General features: G+C 41.6%; 1 protein-coding gene across 2 annotated transcripts in view; it reads right to left on the reverse strand.

Annotated features, from left to right (window-relative positions):
• The window catches only part of EFNB2 (ephrin B2), a 55422-nt gene that overhangs the window by 17593 nt on the left and 19272 nt on the right, over window positions 1-18557 (reverse strand). For both annotated transcript variants that reach the window (XM_085622896.1, XM_085622895.1), the window contains exon 2: window positions 15597-15880. In XM_085622896.1, coding sequence (XP_085479022.1) covers window positions 15597-15880 — 284 coding nt within the window. The remainder of the gene's footprint in view (window positions 1-15596; window positions 15881-18557) is intronic.

The following is an 18557-nucleotide window of genomic DNA, read 5'->3' on the forward strand; positions in this document are numbered from 1 at the left end:
TACTCTACAAAACTGACACAAAGTAGAATAAGGGAATTGGTCTTATCATGTTCACTAACTATTACTTTTTAACCTCTATTCTATACTGAGACATCTACTCTTAATTAAATTGTCCCTAGTCTTAAAGATGCATAATGGTACCCAAGTTAAATAATACAAACCACTGGCAGAACAGCAACCAGACACCTCATACATAGCCTGAAAAGGGCTGTGGATGTGAATAACATGAAAGAGACCTTCATACTGGCAGAGTCCGGCACCACAGGGAAGGCATTCAAGTAAAAGGCTGCCGACAAGGCCATAGAGATCAGAAATAGGAGAAAGAAGGCTGACATTTAGCGTGCTGGCATTTTTATATACACTTCCTCTTATGACAAACCAACCAAATACAGTACTTTTTAACAAAGCCCCACACAACAGTAACATTAAAACACATCAGTTTTAAGAACCCTCAGTGTCAACTTACATTGAAAGGAGCCAGCAATGACAAGAACATTCTGGCCAGGAAAGACAAGAAAGCAGGCTAAGTCAGCCTCTGGTGATCTGACTGTGGAGCCCCACAGGAAAATCCCCCGAACCAGCCAGCGGCTCAGCAGGAGCCCACCCGCTGACCAATCCAGGTTGTGAAATGGCAAAAACCCTTTTATGGGTCCCAAACGAAACAAAGGAGCACCACTTCAAACAGTCCATCGCGTCACCTACCCAGAAGTCACACTGAAGACACCCAGCACACATCCAGCATTAACAAGTCGACCTACTGCAACGGAAGCACTCAGGCCACAGACGGAATGGATCACCGTCACAAGCCTTGTCATGGGCCTTTTGTTTCTGAGGTAGACAGACAGAACAGGTCTTATGGCAGATATGGGCCTCTTCAGTAGGCTTTAATTTGCAAAGATTTGATCAAGCTGTAGATGATGCCTACAATCATAACTGATGGCACTTCATCGTCACAATCAGCTGCTAGTGTTCCCCCTGTAAATTGTATTGACTAGATAATTAGCACAGCTAAAACCATTATCTGTTGCTAGGGACTTGATTAAGGGTGATGTAAATAAAATCGAAATCAGCCATTTTACAAAAGGCACCAGTGTGCAATGTAAATAAGATTTTTCTCATGCAGTTTTCTTCAACCTAAAATATTAACTTATTTGGAGCACGTGCGTATAGCCAATATCATTTTGGGGGGAAGTCTTGCATTGCTATTTTGGTGCAACTTTAATGAGATATGTTTTCCTTGTGTAATGTAAAACAAAACAGTTTTAGCTAATAAACTGTGAGCTGTGCATGAGGTAGTAGTGTGCGTCAGCTCGAATGTCAAGCTGGTGTTTTTTGTTTTTGTTCCTGAGAAATTAATGGGAATTTGTAATTCTGTTACTTTGGTCAAACATGTCTACATGTGAATGCAAATGAAAATTAAGAATTAAACGTGATTTCCTCTTGACTCACTAAGTTATTGACTCACGAGTCGAAAGAAGGAGCTTTCTGGGCACTAGAGTCAATAGTGACATAATAATCCCACTCTTGCTTGAACACAAAAGGTTTGGTCGCCAGGGGCAACCTACACTAACTTTATAGCAAGTCTTGTTGCCAGTGTCAGAGACAATATGGGAATCCAGTGGCTCCAGTCTCTGGTCGTTAATATTTATGCTTCGCTCAATCTGCACTTTTCCTGTTTATTGTGTGAATCCCATTAACCGTAAACGGACAAGGACACTCCATCTGCAAGTGTAATGGAAGCAGTCGGCGGGAGAGTCTTGGCTCCGAGAGTATGCGCCGTCCCAACGGAGAGGAAGTAATATTACATTTTAATATGTCTTCATTTGATCGTTATTACTCTGCCTCCCGGGAGAGTAGGCTGTTTCATGGATCTTGGTCTTTTCCAACCTAGTGGGCTGGGAACATGGCTCTAATCAGATGGTGAATTAACATGCTGGGCATAAGCCGCCCTGTCTTGCAGTTCATTGACAAATAAATTAAGGAACAAAAACAAAAATAAACTAGACTTGTTTTTCGCTGAATAACAAACATTAAAATAGAGTGGAGTAGTAAAGCTTACAGCAACAGTGTTATTTCAGCATTAGCAGAAAAATGTGCAGCCCCACTGAGATGCAACACACGCGTAGGCTCTGTACTGACTTATGACATTACAATTTCCAGCTGCTGGTGAACAGCATTTATAAAGAAGGATTTTTTTAAAAAAAATGTAATGTATTCCTCCAAGGTAGATGTTAGAGGACACCTTAAAACTGGACCATAACAATTCTACTCGAAGCAGACTAATACTGTCCATAAAGTAAAGCTGTTTTTGATCTGATGTCCGCTCAGAGGATTATCAAGCACATGACTTGTTTATTAATGTAAATCCTTTGGCGGGCAGGCGTACCCTGCAAGTATGACAGGTGGTTGCCCTTGTTTTATGTTCTCTTAATTACTGTTCCACTGGCCTACACTAGAAAACAGACACGTAATGAATTAATTTTTGTACTTTTTAAATTGGTTTATTTGGGTGCTAAGACAAGGCTAAGGATTTATAATGAAAAGCTGTAGTTTGCAAAAAGAAAAAATGTCTTTTAACCGTGTATGAGAGAACAACCAATACACTAGTGTTTCTGAATTGGCATCCTTAAGAGAAACCAGTGAATTTTCACATATCTGGCAGTAAAGGGAAGGCCCATTGTGCTCAAAAACGTTGGGGCGTCCAACATAGGGCCAGATCCGTTCCAGATTTTCAGAGTATCCAGGTGAGATAAATGTAAATACAATAAACTTTAAAATAATTCTTTACACGATTCACTGAATATCTGGAAAATCTGGCCTTGACCCTGCGCTACTGGCCCAAAGGTGGGCATCCCTACACTAAGGTAAGCACAACAGCTTTTTCCTCTCTTGGTACACTTTGGGGAATTAGTTAACCATTTCTGGTGATTCACACCTCTTCTCAGCCGACTTCGGAATTAATCATGATCATATCTAGCAAGCATGACACCGGGTGGGAACAAACTGCAATACTCGCCTGAGACAATTAAATCACACCAAAAACTGATGGTAGCATATGTCTTTAATCGACAGAACAAACGTTAGTACAGAGTTTTATATCCAGAAAAGCTGGAACAGGCTGCTGTAAATAATTGCATGCCATTGATCTTAATTTTCTTGGTGGGTTTTCATGAATTGCTCTGAGCGGGAAAAGAGGAGGCTGAGGTTGGAGATTTAAAAGCAAAAAAACAACCACCCCCAGGACTCTGCGAGAGCTGCTTGAGACGTCTAGCCATTGAGAAAGGTCACCGGTGTGTGTCGAGCCTCTGCAGGCAGGCCGCCCCTTCAGAAGGCATTTCTCTTTATTTCGCGACAAAGGCACGGCGGGTGCTTATGAATATTCCAGAGTTAAGCCTTTTTTTCAATTGTAAATGAGATAAAGACAATTTCTACGGAAGAAAGAAAAGATAACAACCGGCCAAGATCCCAGACCTTCCTCCAATAATCATCAGAACCATTTTAAGTATACCGCCATGGTCCACCATAATTATCTCGCGAGGCGCCTTGGCCCGTGAAGAGCAGCAAGGAATGCTCTAAAGACTAGTGTCTTGATTTAATGAGCATGGACTGCACAGGCCACAGCTGTCTTTGTAAAACATAGGCCTTAGCCATCTTTGCCCCCAGCCAAACAACATGAGTGACAAGGACACGAGTGCCTTCCAAGATTCCCGCCCAATACGCCTGCGTTTTTCTCAGGAGGATCAAAGAGGGCCGGCTGCAATAAAATCCTGTCTTCCCTGACACTGAATGATTTCTAAAAGGCCGGCAGCTACAAGCACTTATTCCATTCTCCTGCACACACCTTGAACTGCTTTAAAAAGGTGTCCAGTTTCAAAATTATATTTTCAACCAAAACATGCAAGTTATTAAAGTGGGAGTCTGACTATTGCTGTTGACGGTGTATCTGGGGAAATGCTAGGACTGGAGAACTAACTATAACAACCCACTGCAGAGGATGGTGCATTTTAAAGTACTTCCAACTCCGAGAAGCTAAATAAAAAATTAATAAAAGACTGTTTTACAGACAAAACAAAAAAACAGACATCTCACAAAAGAGCAGGGGTATATTTTGATTATAAGCAACAACTGAACAAGAGAGGAAAAACGTTCAGTACATTCAACAACTAAATATATACGAACTTTTAATTCAGTCACGCCAGCTAAAGAGCAGAAGAAAAAGGAAATAGATTGGTTCAAAATGGCAACAGAACTGACTTACTGTGGTCTCAACTCTGTGCAAAACACCATTTCACTTTCTGTCCCAGCTATGTACAAGAGATACAATTCTCTATCCTCCGCAGTACTTTTTTGGTGGATGCCACGACTACGCCTGCTTGAAGCTGTATTCACTTTTGAGCACATTTCTGTGAATACGCTGGCTATGTAGCTCCTGGGCCTCTCATGGGTAATGGCTCTTGGGCATTTCTGCTCGAATCAACTTCACATCTCAACTGCATTTGTGCTCTTGAAGGACTGGCTGTCATCTTTCCCTCCTTTCTCTCACGTGGACAGTACAGACTGGAATCATTGCATGTCTCTACACAGTTTATCGAGTGCAGGCGTTGCAATAGCGTTAGTCTTTCTCGCAGTTGTCCTTTTAGTGACTCTAGTGTACAGATCTGGATATAAGAATCCAAGGGAAGGTTCACCCATGTTTTTGTATGGGGGAACAACACATCACTCCTGCTGGTCAAATGTCTCCAACTACAACCAAGGTTGAACTTGGCACTCCGCACTGCCCTCTCAATAAAGGGAAACTTTTCTGTCATGGGACAAGTTAACTTTAAGATCACATTCCTGTTCATGTTCCACTGTTCTTCCAGTTTCGCTGATCCACAGGCATGACTCTGCCCCTTGAATCACCACATCTTAGGTGGTAATAAGTTGAGGATGCTTTAGGTTTTCTTAACCCAGTCTTTGTATTTTGTACCCTTGCCTTCACTCCGGTATCATCTCTGCTGCAAAACTCCCAGGCTCAATGTCTAGGATGCCTGCCTTGTGTCTCTGCCTTCTGGAAGAGGGCCCTGACTAGGGGAGAAGGGGTACCAAAATTAGGCTCGAATGGCCTAGGTCTCTCCTCTCACAAACCACCAAAGCTTTGTTATATCTTACAGAGAGGCTGAGAGATGGAGGATGAATCCATCCTCTAGAATACATTTAATGTTGTGGGTCAACATGGGCATCACCGAGGGTCGATTCTCATTCGGCGCGGCCCATGGCAGGAAGTTAAAGTTGCGGCGGTGATGTCACTGCCGGGCAGCTTCACTAGATTAGGTGTATGTATAAGCTTGGCACATAGTGACCTCAACCTTTATGCTCCTGATTTGTCCCCGACCTGATGCCATGGGGGTACCAAGCATTTCTTTCAGAAAATCCGATCCTCCCATCCCTCTTTTATGGGAGCATGAGAGATTCATCTTATTGGAAGAGAAGCAATGAGTGTTAATGTTGTGTGTATAGTGCTGTAGCTAGACTGTTGTTCTAGACTATCTTGTCTGTTTTGGTCCTATCTCTGTACAGGAGCTCTTTATCTAATCATTGCAGGGGAAGTTTTTTTTTTTAATAATCTCAAATCGATAAAAGTGAGCATTTGATTGCTGTGTTTTTTTGTCCTATATGATTTTTTCAAGTAATGAGGGGCAGACCATCTAAAAATGTAATCGGGGGGAGAGGGGGGATCAAGCCCTTGATCTCCTTACCAGGACCCTTCATTACCTGGTTAATGTGTGCGTGGGGGGGGGGGGGGGGGGAGGTCCAGGATTCACATAAGATTGGCCATTCGCCCACAATCACCCCAATGAAAGACCGATGGTTCGCCTTGACTGTGAATGGATAGCATGGTTATTATTCTGTAACCGGGTCCCTCAGATTTGCTGGCTATAGAATATAGGTCCAAGGTGATGTTTCAAAATATATATATTTTTTAAAGTGAGGTTGTGAGATTTGCATTCAACTGTCCTCGTTTTGATTCTTAAAAGTATTGTGATAAAATACACCCCATGTTAACTGAACCATTTGAAGATTACATTGTCTTGTTTGATAGTTTGGGTAAAGACCCACTAATAGTATCTCAGCCTGTGGCTACAACACTAAACAATACTGGACAATGATTTCCTTGGAGAGAGCAGCACTTGTACTGAAGAAGGCCCAGTGAAGTTTACATAGGGGTCAAAACGTCAACATATTACATTGTTCGCTATCATTCAGTGTGGAAAAGAGATCAGACCAACCATTAACCCCTTGTGTGCTCATGACTCAGCCCAGCTCGTCATGAGGCACAGTGGAGCTGTGCTCACGACGAGCTGGGCTTGTCATAACGGTCACGCCACTCCCACACGTAATTGATACCCCGCCTGTGTGGAAGAATCAATTAGTGGGCGGAGTCGTGACGAGCTGGGCTCGTCATGAGCACAGTGCCGCCGCTGCCGCCCCCCGCGCCGTGGGGGAATTACCCCCGCGGCGAAGGGGTTAAGAGTTAGAATTAGGTCATGTAGAGTTTCCGGCAAATTAGTCAGTGGTTTTTCAATTTTCTTGTATGTCACATGCACACTAAAGACCTCACTTGTCACGGTTCACTTACATTGTGCCATATCTTTGGAGCACCTACTTGTTGTTATCAAAGTTACTATCCTATTTACTAATTTTTCCATAAATGAGTTAAACACATCTGTATAAATGTAACAGAAACTGTATCTGTTTTTTGTAATTAGTTTTGACAGGAGAGCTTAGGCATATTGCTCAATCCGACGGAATCGTTTTCGAGTATTGTTTAGTTTAACACCCAGATTCCCCGGAATACAGGGCTGCCCCATATTTGTTCTCTATGACTAAAACATTGTCAAATGCTTCATCATACTCTCAAATGTGATGTGCCAACATTACCTGCACTTTACTTGTGGGTGTACAGAACAAATGAAAAACCCTGCAGTGGTGAATCCTGGATGCTCCTAATGACAAGCTGTTAAACGGTAGAAATGTATTCTGTTAAGTTAGCATCTGCCACTGTCATTTTGTCTGTGAGCACCCATTTTGTATTTCTTAGTGGACTTTTGCAAAGTCCGGAGTTGCATGTTCACTGAAAAGCTGGTTGTACCGATAATTCTTGCGTGCCAGAGTAAGAGGCCCTGCCCTGCCGAAAGGCCTGAGCACACAGATGTTTAAGCTATAAGCCCACCAACGCCTGCAAACTCCTTTGCCTATCTACAAATATGACGTAGGTAGGGGTTTATCAGGAGTTAGCAGTCTGCATTTCATCATGATGAAGTGGTTTCCAATGTGTTTCACGAGGCACCAAACTGTACAAATACCGTACTTGAACTTGTGCTTATCAGTTCCCTCCCTCGGGCACTTGCAGTGTCTGAATGATGGGACTCCTCTCATGAGTGAAATAAACTTGTATTTTGTTTCCACTCCTGTGTTGATCCTCATTTGTGAACCCGTAGACAAAAGGTGCCCTTCAGCAGTGAGACTGATAGGAATCTCACTTCTACAAAGCAACAACCAGAGAATACTTCACTGGTCTTAAAACGGCCTGAACTTACTGGACAGACCATCTCAATGAGAAGATATTTTTGTTCTGCCGTTGACCTAATGAACTCCTCCATGCACTCCTTCTTCCCCGCTTTGTAGTGAATGACTACTTGTTCTAGTAGCTGAAGCTCATTTCTGGTTCGCAGAAAATAGCACATAATGGCAACATTCACAAACTATAGATACCCTTAAACTGAAAAGAATGCATAAGTGATCGCTGAGAATATCAAAATTGCAATTGTCATCAATTCAGGTGTTTTTCCATTGTCTATTTAGCAAGGTAAGGATTTTCACAGCTTTGCTGCAATTCATTCCTGGAGCTACTCAGTTGTTCTGCAAAACCACTTTACACTACACGCACTTCCTCTACCTTTCGAATGCATAGTTCAGGGGCAATGAAGTCTTAAAAAAGCGGTTCTTAACCTGTAGTCCGAGGCCCCTGGGGGTCCGAAACATCTACTGAGGGGGGTCTGTGACAGCTTACAAAATTAAGTATTAACAGACTAATAACTTGTTTACAAACAAAGAAGCAAAACTAAAAATTCAAAATGTTCTGTAAATGTGAAGGATTTTGAAACGGGAGGCTAAAAATTAAGTTTGGGTAAAATTGATTGGGGGAACCAGTGCAAGTGCATAAAAAACAGATTAAGAGTATGGACAATGGGTGGCCTCAATTGAATATAAAAAATCTCCAACTTTCCAGTTAAAAAATTTGTTTTTATATTTGTTTGTGAATTAAGTTAAATATTTCATCTTTTGTGTGTTTGGTGAATATTTATTTCTGTTTTTGTGTATTGTTTTGCTGATCAAATCATCAAAATTGCTTATGCTGAGGTCCCTGGATGACTTAATGGGACTCCCCGTATTCCACTAATGATTCAGTGGGTGTCCCTTAATTCCAGTAATGATTAAGTGGGGGTCCATAGAAATCAAAAAGCTAAGAAGCAAGCACTGCCTTAAAAGACCCGAAAATTCTATTAAACCAGCTTTTCATTTTAACATGAATACAGAACTACACTGGCTTCTAGTACTGACTAGTATCAGGGTAAAAAAAAGTACTCTGTGACGAAGTAACTCGTCTGCTAAATTCTAACCCACGCTCTAACTTAACTGCTTCTCAGATCTTTGAGAATGGATCGCCAATGTGTGGCCACCTCTGACATTTTCAGGTATTTCTTCTTTTATTTCTGGTCGCCGTTGACTTCAAGGAATACCAGAAAACTCAATGACTGTTGTACTCTATTTCCTATAGTTTCGAGGACTAAATAATTGGACCACTCTCCAAAAGCTACAATGAGATTCCTATTGCAGTGTTTTTTTTCCCATTGTTGCTTGTGATGTCCCCAGTGTGCGTTAATTTATTAGTACACAATAAAAATAATAGAATGTGTAGTTTGTGGGCATGCATGAAACTCCGGATTTTTGTTGTTTCCTATTTAATCACAACAATCATCTTCCTCATAACATGTAACAAACAGGCGAAACCACCTGACAAGGAATATAGTCCATAAACATAAATCATGCAGATTGACGCTGTCACACTCTTCTAGACTACTAGTGAATAATAATAACACGATTTTTGTTTGTGCAACATACAAAACCATCATTGTGTTTCTGGTAGGGAAACCTTTTCCACTACGTCAGAAATCCATCGCACCTTCCAGCCTCATTCTCTCTCCACGTAGGCTGCTCGCCATCCCACATCAGCAAAAGACATTTGTGATCACAGAAGACTGCTTAAAATTAAAATATATGTTTGTTTTCATCATATGCTTGCTGGTCAACGGGCGCGAAAGTTTTCCAGGGATGAAGTCGGGCGCCAGAGCCTTTGCTCGCTCGGCTGTCACTAATTGCATGCAATGATATTAATGACCCGATAATTGCAGAACGAGTGGCAGTGAAGTGGAAAACATCATTTTGAGGCAGAGTTCATCTCCTCGTGGCCGGGCTTCACAGCCAACCGCCTTAATGCCAACTGACAGCCCAGAATGTAGCACTAGAAAGGAGAAAATGTGCCATTTCTGGGATACTGCTCTCAATGCACCAGACATGATTTTCTTTTGACCAGGAAGGCTCAGAAGTACCCCCACAAATGGGTGGCGGTCAGTTTGCCCTTCAGATGAACCCGGTTTCTTTGATGAGAGGCGGCCGACATAAAGGAACGTTCTACAACAAGTTTCCGTGCATTTGCTTCAATGATAAAAGACAAGTCTTCACCTCTTTTTGCTCTACACGAGGCACAACAAACATGGATTTGTTGCAAAACGCATATATAGGAGTCATATAGCTCTGTGTTAAACTAATGCACAGAAGGCCCCTTGTCAGTTTTTGAAAACGCGTATGGATGAAAACTGTGTACGCTCTTTTCGGCCATGTTTTAACTGCAAGTAAAACAATGACTGTGTTCTTTCACGTGCAACCCCTGCTGTACAGAGAAAGGCAACTTACACATTTCCTTCTGTAATACAATCTACCCCTACATGAGACCCTGACAGTACTGCCTTGGTTAGGGTCAGTGGATACAAACCAAAGCCACGAGACAATGTGTGTGGTCCGGACAAACATACCAGCGGATCAACTCGCCATTAGAAGCAACACATTTAGGGCTAGCTTGGGAACCTGACGCGGTGCAGGCCCGTTTTTGTTTCCCCTGAGCCCCATATCACTTTTACAAGCTACATTTATATTCAATTCAATGAGAATTAAAGTGAATTACCGATGGTCCCGCGAGAGTGACTAATGGTGGGCATCTTAAACTGGTTATCGCCCGACACACTTTACCCAGCGAAATGACACAGAATCACTCTCAATGTGGAAGCAGTCTTGCCCTGAGACAAAATGGTAGAATTATTCCAAAAGTTAAGTGAGATCACGAGAATACATGGTTCGGCTTTAACCTGCTGAATTGTTCCCAAGCATAAACAGCCAGGCACTGGCAAGGCCAGTAAGCACAGCATACAATTTGAGCCCAAACTATTTTTACAGAGCCTGCTTCAGTGAAAAAAGCACAAAGCAAGAAACGGTTGCTTTTTTATACGTAGTGCAGCCAGAAGATAATTGAATGTGTGATGATTCGGTGTACTTTTGAGATGTAAAACTGGCCAATGCATTGCAGTGTAAGCACTCCGTAGGAGGAGGACTGACACACCAAGCAGCCAATAGAATGATGTCAGAGGGTAAAACGCACGCAGGACACAGCCAAAGTCTATCATTCTATGTATGTCAACAAACTGGTAGGTCCTGTAGATGAGACTTAAATAAATTATAAGACAAATAGTTTTTTAACTTGCCACACACAAAATCATTCAAATTGGATATGGAAGAAATAAAAAAAAACTGATGGTGAAGGGACAAGTTGTGTGAAAGGTTTGCACAAATCTATCAGGTATTGTTCTAAATAAACAAACAATGACTGTTTAGGCCTGGTGAAACATACAGATGGGGCCGTCGGGAAGCTTATTTGCCTTTAAGTCCTGTTCAAAATGAAAGCCGTTCTACTTTGCCCAACAGTTTAGATCAATGTAGGATTAAATCATTTGCTGCTGGGTTACGATTTGTGGGCAGCTCATTAAAAGGGTCATGTGAAGAAGTTAATAAAAACATTTACGAACAGCTACATATTCCAGATTATTAGTGTCAAAGTGAATTACCATCAAAGACTAAGCTGAGCTAATGAGGTCTACACATGCAGACTGGAGATCTTGAGTGGAAACTTTGTAGAGGCTGTAAGGGTGTTAGGCGTTCCTCATCCCCAATGCCTTGAACATGTTCAGAATTGAAAGGCAAAAATAAATGGGGGTGCTTCAGAGATAATAGTTTGTACTCATCTTGTAGAAGAGCAATCGAGAACTTATTGAAGCATCAATTTCCGTACTGGAATATTTCCCCACTTTGAGTGGTGTCCAACCGATATTGTAGTGCCTGACACACTTAATATAACAGGCGACATACCACTGTTCACACACAATACCAGTAACATGATGACATCAGCAACAAATTGGTATCCAAAAATAAAACAAAAGTAAAAATACAAGTCTCAACTGGAAATTCTGCCTTTTGAAGAATCAAGGTTCAGATTTGGGAATATTGGGTTAAAGAAGGTGAATTTGTTCATTCTTTGTCGATGTGTTGTGTTTTTCAAGTAGCTTTTACTTTTGATTAGATTCTACAAACTGTAGAGCTTTCCTTCATGGTATACCTTGTTCATTTGACCTTTCTGAAACCTCATTCATTTCGATTAAAATCTCGAGGTGGAAGTCTTTTGCTGTGTTAGGTTCTAAAGCCTGGAACCTACTTCCTAGCAGTATGCACGCCATTGGATCTGAAGCAGCGTTTAAAAAAAGACTTAAAACTTGGCTATTTTGGGCCACTGATTCCCTCTACATGTCACTAATTTAACTCTATCTGGCCACCCTCAGGAATGCATAGTACTTCAGCACAGCGCCAGGATGCTCTCTTTTGAGCGGCAGTTGCGCATCACAAATAAAATGAATTCATTAAAATGTGTTAGAGAGGACTGCCTTCTGGTAGCCAGAGATGAGAAATTGTATTGTGACTCCAGTGAACGGCTCTGAAGATACATACAAGGCATGCTGGAAATAGGTCTATGCATGTATTTGTGTAACAGGGTCGACTGTAATGAGAAAAAGCAAAGCAATCTGTTTCATAAAACAATAATTGCAAAAAATTGTAAAATAGAGATAATCGCAAGAGAAAGAAAGCTAGACGGAAAACACTGAAAACGAACCTGGACGGCCCTTCTAAGTGTGATTAAAAGACTCAGCAACATAGGATGCAGAGATTTCAACATACCAAGCAAAAGTCAGAAATTGTGGATAAATTCGGGTAAGTTTGTCAACTGTTATGTTCCAGGAATGTAAATTCTTAGATTTTCCGTCTTACATGATCATCTATCTACCGGAAGTAATTAAAAACTGTTGCAGATGCGACTAGAACAAGGGGGCACCAAATATTGAACTGAAAGCATGAAGGCCAGACATGTCCTTCCCGAAAAAACAAAGGTGTGGGAACTGCTTTCTAGATATGAACAGAGTAATGCTTAATGCCACACAAAGAGCCTTGGTGAGACACTTCTTGCATGGTAAAGTGAAGAGGACAAATTACTGGTTGTAGGAAAGGAGTGAAATGCTGTGACTGAGTTCAAAACATATGAAATCACAATAATCCTGTTATACAGATGGTAAGTCTGTGAAAATATCCATAGAGCCCCACAATGCGCAACAAGAGCCAAGATTCAGTTACTATTCAACAGATACTCGGCCACTGAGATTTGTCAAAGGCTCAAAGTCAACTGCAAAAACTCCAACGCTGCGGCAAACCAAAGTGTATGGAGCAAAGAAGGTACCTGTTCATAGTTTTATTGAATAAAAGCATCAAGAACAGCTTCAGAATGTTTCACATTATAAATATCCGATTTTAAATAAGCCCCAGTAAGGAAAAAATATGACTGCATATCAGGAACATCAAAGAGGCCCGGCAAATGGAGCCCGTTTCCGTTTTGTTCTGTTGCCCCTTTGACTGCAATGCGAATCTGTCAATTGATTTAAGACAATAAAGCGAGGGAATGGTGCCTTAAACTGGCAAGCACTGCAGTGAAGACCCTAATGTACTCAACATGTATATAAAGGACAGCCACCAAGCTGCTCATGCAAGGTAAGCCAATGAAAATGACATTGACGTCTTCAAGTGGCAAACCTCGAGTACATTCTTTGCCAATGGATATAAAGAAAATAAAAAGAGTCTTGTACTGGAGTGCTGCCTGAGGGTCATTTCACTAATGCTTGCTGTGTCACATAAACATTTACAAAAAAAAACTACTAGAATACACTTTTACTTTAATAGTCGACATTCCCATTAGACTATTAAAAGCTCAAGGAGACAACAAGTGTTTCAAACTATTGCCCTTAAAAGGGCATCAGTACATCTGTACTGGTACATCGGAATGCTTAGCATGTAAAAGAACTCCATATTTTAATACCCTGATAACTATGGTTGTAGGAGGGGACTGCTTCTAAACAACTGCAAAGGTCGAGTTGACGGATGAACTAGATTAGTTATTTTGAGAACTTCTGTAGGAGGCCACATGCCACCTCATGGCTACACTGGAGAATCTACTGCAAGATTCTCCACAATCCTTGCTGCCTTAATGACTGAGCCTAAGCTCCACTTTTAATTTATTTTATGACTAGTGAAAAACAGCTCTTATGAATACACATGCATATGGAATTTGCAAACAAGACACAGGATTGGTCAATCAGTCGCATGACCAAGCAGCTTGTTTATATTTTACTAAAAAAATGCTTTTCAAAGAAACGTAGTAAGACATTTCAAGGAAAGCATTTAAAAAATGTCAACACACCTTGGAGGGGCTGGTAGCATTCAGCCTCTCTGGTCTCACACCCTAACATGCATCTTTGTGCCTTGCACCATAACCTTTCTGGTTCTATGAAAATAAGTCCCTGTCGAAAGCGCACTTTCTGTTAAATTGGGGCTATTCCTATTGTTGCTTAAGTGCTTTATGAAAGTATTGTGACGCCGAAGCTAGAAGCAGAAGCAAGGAGGATAATCCGAGAGGATTCCAGTCCTAAAAAAAGCAACACAATAACTTAAGAAGCAGGTACAGTGTGATGAAATAGAAATTATTCTAAAGCACTTTGCCCATCCCAGACAGGCACTTGCAAAACAACCGATTTACAGGTTTAGAGATGTCTCTGTGATCCACCTATATATGAGGGTGTGTCGTGCCGTGGGCATTGTAAAGCAAATGTTGGCTAATGGATTTATTTGGAGGCCCATTATTGACGAAACCTTTAAAGCAGCACCACCTACAAAACTCCTTTTCACTTCCAAAATGATGGGAATTCTATTTTCAGAAGGAAAGTGGTTATTTTGGACAGAGGCCCACATAACTAGATTACGCTGCTTCACAAAAAATAAATTAATCAACAGTAAAAATGCAGACACACCCAAGCCGTCCCAATCTTAGACCAAGTAAAAGTTGCAAGTTCAAGTATTTTGGCTTTTTCCACAGAACAGCGATGCAGAGCTAGTTAAGAAGTTAGTTACAGACATGTAAATTTTACTGGTGGAACTGTTTTCAAATGGCATCATTTGGATTCTTCACTGATGGCTTGCTTTTGACACAACGTTTCTATAACTCCAGAATTGGAAAATAAACTGAGAACGTTGTTAACAAATGTTGTACTTTAGATCTATTGGTCTCTCAAAAGGTTGACATTGCCTGGTAGCTAGTCTAGTGTTCTTCTAAAATGTTAGGCCTTTGATGGCACTCCACATTTCTCCTAAGCTGATATACCTGGAAATACTTTGTAGGGTGCTGCGGCATTTCACGTGCCTTTTAACCCTATTTCAAGGAAAATGAGTTTGCTGCTCTCTCGAATCTCCCTGAACGTTGTATAGAATATATGAATGGGCATGCACCTACGTCAAAGAGCTATTCTGGTGTCAATCTCTAAATAAGCGTTTATGAACTACTGCAAGTTCTCTCCAGCTAAGACATATTAGCGCTGAGCCACATGGGTAAAATAAATATTTGGCCTCCTTTTGGTTCCAGCAGACTCAAGCAGTTGACATTCAACTAAATATTGGCTCAATTTTCCCCATTGTAAGGCAAAGCAGTACATCACATATGGTGAAGCACAGCTCTTATATGGATTCCAAACTACTATAGACCAATTCTGCTGACACACGAGAAGCCAGCTCCACCATCATGAGGAACTGTACGTCAAGAGTAGCGTTCCATTGTTGGAAAGCACTGAATTAAAGGCCTGTCACTTTTCTATATTTATAAGCACCACTTCAACAATACACAATCTATATTACAGTCTCAGCCTGTGAAAGGAAACACCAGCTTTGGAATTCTCACAGACCAATGGCAGAGGCCGAACTGCAAAGTACCAACTTTACAACGAGAAAGTCTTTTTACACAAACCACTCAAATTCCACACTTGAAAAAATGGCAATGCCAGCTTAAGTGAAATACTTACATATGATGTAATAATCCTTGTTCCTCTGGAATTCCAGACCCCAGAGGTTAGGACTGAACTCCTGAAACTTGATGGTGAACTTCACGTCCTGATCCGGCTTTGCGCAGTTCAGAAGAGGGGTGTTACCCTCCTTGATTGTGCAGGTATCAGCTTGCTCTCTGTCCACCAAATAGACCTTATAGTACTCATACTGGCCAATAGTTCTTGAGTCCATCCTGGGGCAGATAATATCCACTTTGTCACCAATCTGCGGAAACAACATCAGCCCATGCCCTGGAAGGAACCTAAACACCAACAGAAAAAAGCAGAGGTGAGAGTTGTGACAAAGCAGGGGAAAGTTACTTACAATGCAGATATATGATGCTACTGTAGAATAATTTGCCAATATCCTTCACTTTAAATTTTCAGCAGGACATGCTCACGCCAGACACACATCTCTTTGACTTGAAACTACTCACACACCATCTCCAAACCAATACTGACCCCAGGAACTCTAGGTAGCTGTTCTCCTCATCACAAATCTTGCCAACCTATATAGATAGGCAGAGGTAAACCACATGCTGGCACACAAAGACAGATTTACAGCTGATAGCTCCTAAAGAGTTTAGTAACAAAAAAATCAGTCTACCAGCTTTCTTGCTTTTCAGCGTGTATTGGCAGAAGAAATCAGATGTGGCACATACATGCTCTTTCCACCCACCACCTACATATATGCACACGGCTGGCTCAAACAGAATAATATACTCCCTCTAAGGCCACTACATGCCCACAGATCCAAGAGGGTGTAGGTAAAGAGATCGGCTAGCGTGGAAGCCAGCTCTCCCTAGCAGAGAAGATCACGTGAGATATTTAAGAAGAAATGTAGGAGTCAATAATGCAAATGCTGAAAAAGGATTGGGTGATTTCCAGTCTAGTAATCTCTATGTTCTCCCCCACGTACCTAAGTGGATCAAAGACCAATTACCTAAACACAAACCATGAACACTAAATAAGTGGAGTACTTACGTAAAAAAGATCGAAGAGAAGTCAGAAGAATAAGATCCTTTACTACAAAATGATGTCCTAGACTGTGAGTATATGCTGCACTTTGCAAACACACTGCAGCAGATGTATGCGGCCTACCCCCCTGATGGCGCAATCCTGCCTGGGAGTGTAAATATAATGCCCCAGTTCGACATTGTTTGGAAATTGGCAACTACATGCTAAATTAAAAAAGAAAACAGTTTTTAAAAGGCATGGTGGGCCTTTAAAAAACTGCCACTCTTCGGAAGTAATCCTGCCCTTTAAATGGACACAAGATTCGCTGCAAATATATGAAGTAACCCCTGTCAGCCATCACAAACTATCTTTGAGTCCTTTTTATTTTAGAGTTGAACATATCGAATTTGAGAGGTATAAATCTCTTCGGGCACTGACATCTTGGCTCCCATCTTTTTGCTTTGCACGCCAATTTCAAGGATGTGTATAAATCTCTTGTATATATCGACAAAAACAAGGATCTCAAAGCAACCTTAATCATGAACTGGGACTAGGTCTCAGTAAAAGCAATAGGATGTGATGTAACGGCCAGAACTGCCAACCTTGGAATTGGAGAACCGGGAATGAGTCTTGGCGTTAGTTCAACATCCTTTGATTCTGGACGAATCACTTAATCTCACCATGCCTGCCAAAATGAATGTGTTCTTGTGTAACGCAACTGGTTCTTATGTAAAGTGCTCCAATATAAATCTGCAAAAAATAATGATCTGGGTTCACCATGCCAGTAAAAGATGGACTTATCCTCGCTCTACTGTCCACTTCAGTCACATGATAAAAAACTGCTAATTGTTAGAGGCACATGTCCCAAATGTAGTGCCAGAGAACATGAGTAATGAACACATGACTAAAATGGATCTTAGACGCACAACAATCTGATTGTTCTTGGCGAATTTGCAGGCATACACATCCTGCAGAAAGTATGGGCTTTTGATCCCTTTGTGAGGCTTTCAAATGATCAATTGGAGAACAATGCTTCTGTTTCGGACAGCACAGAGGATGACAAATCCCAACTTTGTTTTGATTTCAGCAGTGGCTGTCCTTAAGACCACACCAGCACCTTTTGGACAATCAAAAGTGCCTTACAGGCTGCGCAAAGTTCAGCCCGACAGACACTTTATTTTCAGGTCAGACAACCAGGAGCTAGATATGCACTAAATGCACAGGCTCCTGACTGCCTGAGTTGAGCTTTGCTTGGCTGAGGATGTTACAGCCCCTGTGCCCTGTGAACGTGACATCGTCAGCTCAGCAAAGGTCCTCGAGGCCCTTTGCCTCATGATGAGGGGGAGCATCAGTGATAGCCTTGTACTTGGGTGCTTCGGTTTTAAGCCCTGAAGTGACCAGAGCCAAGTGCCCATCGCTGACACCTCGTCATAGATCGGATGGGGTCAGCAATCTCTCTGACCCCATCCTACTCTGTGACGAGGTAGGAACTACTGCTTTCCCTCATTGGCTGACCTAAGGTCACTGTGAACACTTTAGGACAAGCATCACAAAATGTCAACAAGTCTCGGAGGGGCTGGTAAGATTCAGCCTCTCTGGTCTCGCACCTTACCATGCATCATCGTGCCTTGCACCATAAAACCTTTCGAGTTCCACGAAAACAAGTCACTGTCGAAAGTGCACTTTATATAAAATTGGGGCTACATCTATTGTTGTTTAAGTTCTTTGTGAAAGTATTGTGACGCTAAAGCTAAAAGCAGAGGCAAGAAGGATAAGTCGAGAGGATTCTAGTCCTCAAAAGTACAACACAGTAGCTTAAGAAGTAGAATCTGTTCGGAGAAATACCAAATGACTCAGCACTTAGCCCATCCCAGACTTGCCAAACATCCAATATATAGGTTTAGAGATGTCTCTGCATTTCACGTATATATGAGGGTGTAGTTCCATAGGTATTTTAAAGCAAATGTTGGCCAGTGGATTTAT

The sequence above is a fragment of the Triturus cristatus genome, chromosome 8 (genome assembly GCF_964204655.1).
Source record: "Triturus cristatus chromosome 8, aTriCri1.1, whole genome shotgun sequence".
NCBI classification, from domain to species: Eukaryota; Metazoa; Chordata; class Amphibia; order Caudata; family Salamandridae; genus Triturus; species Triturus cristatus.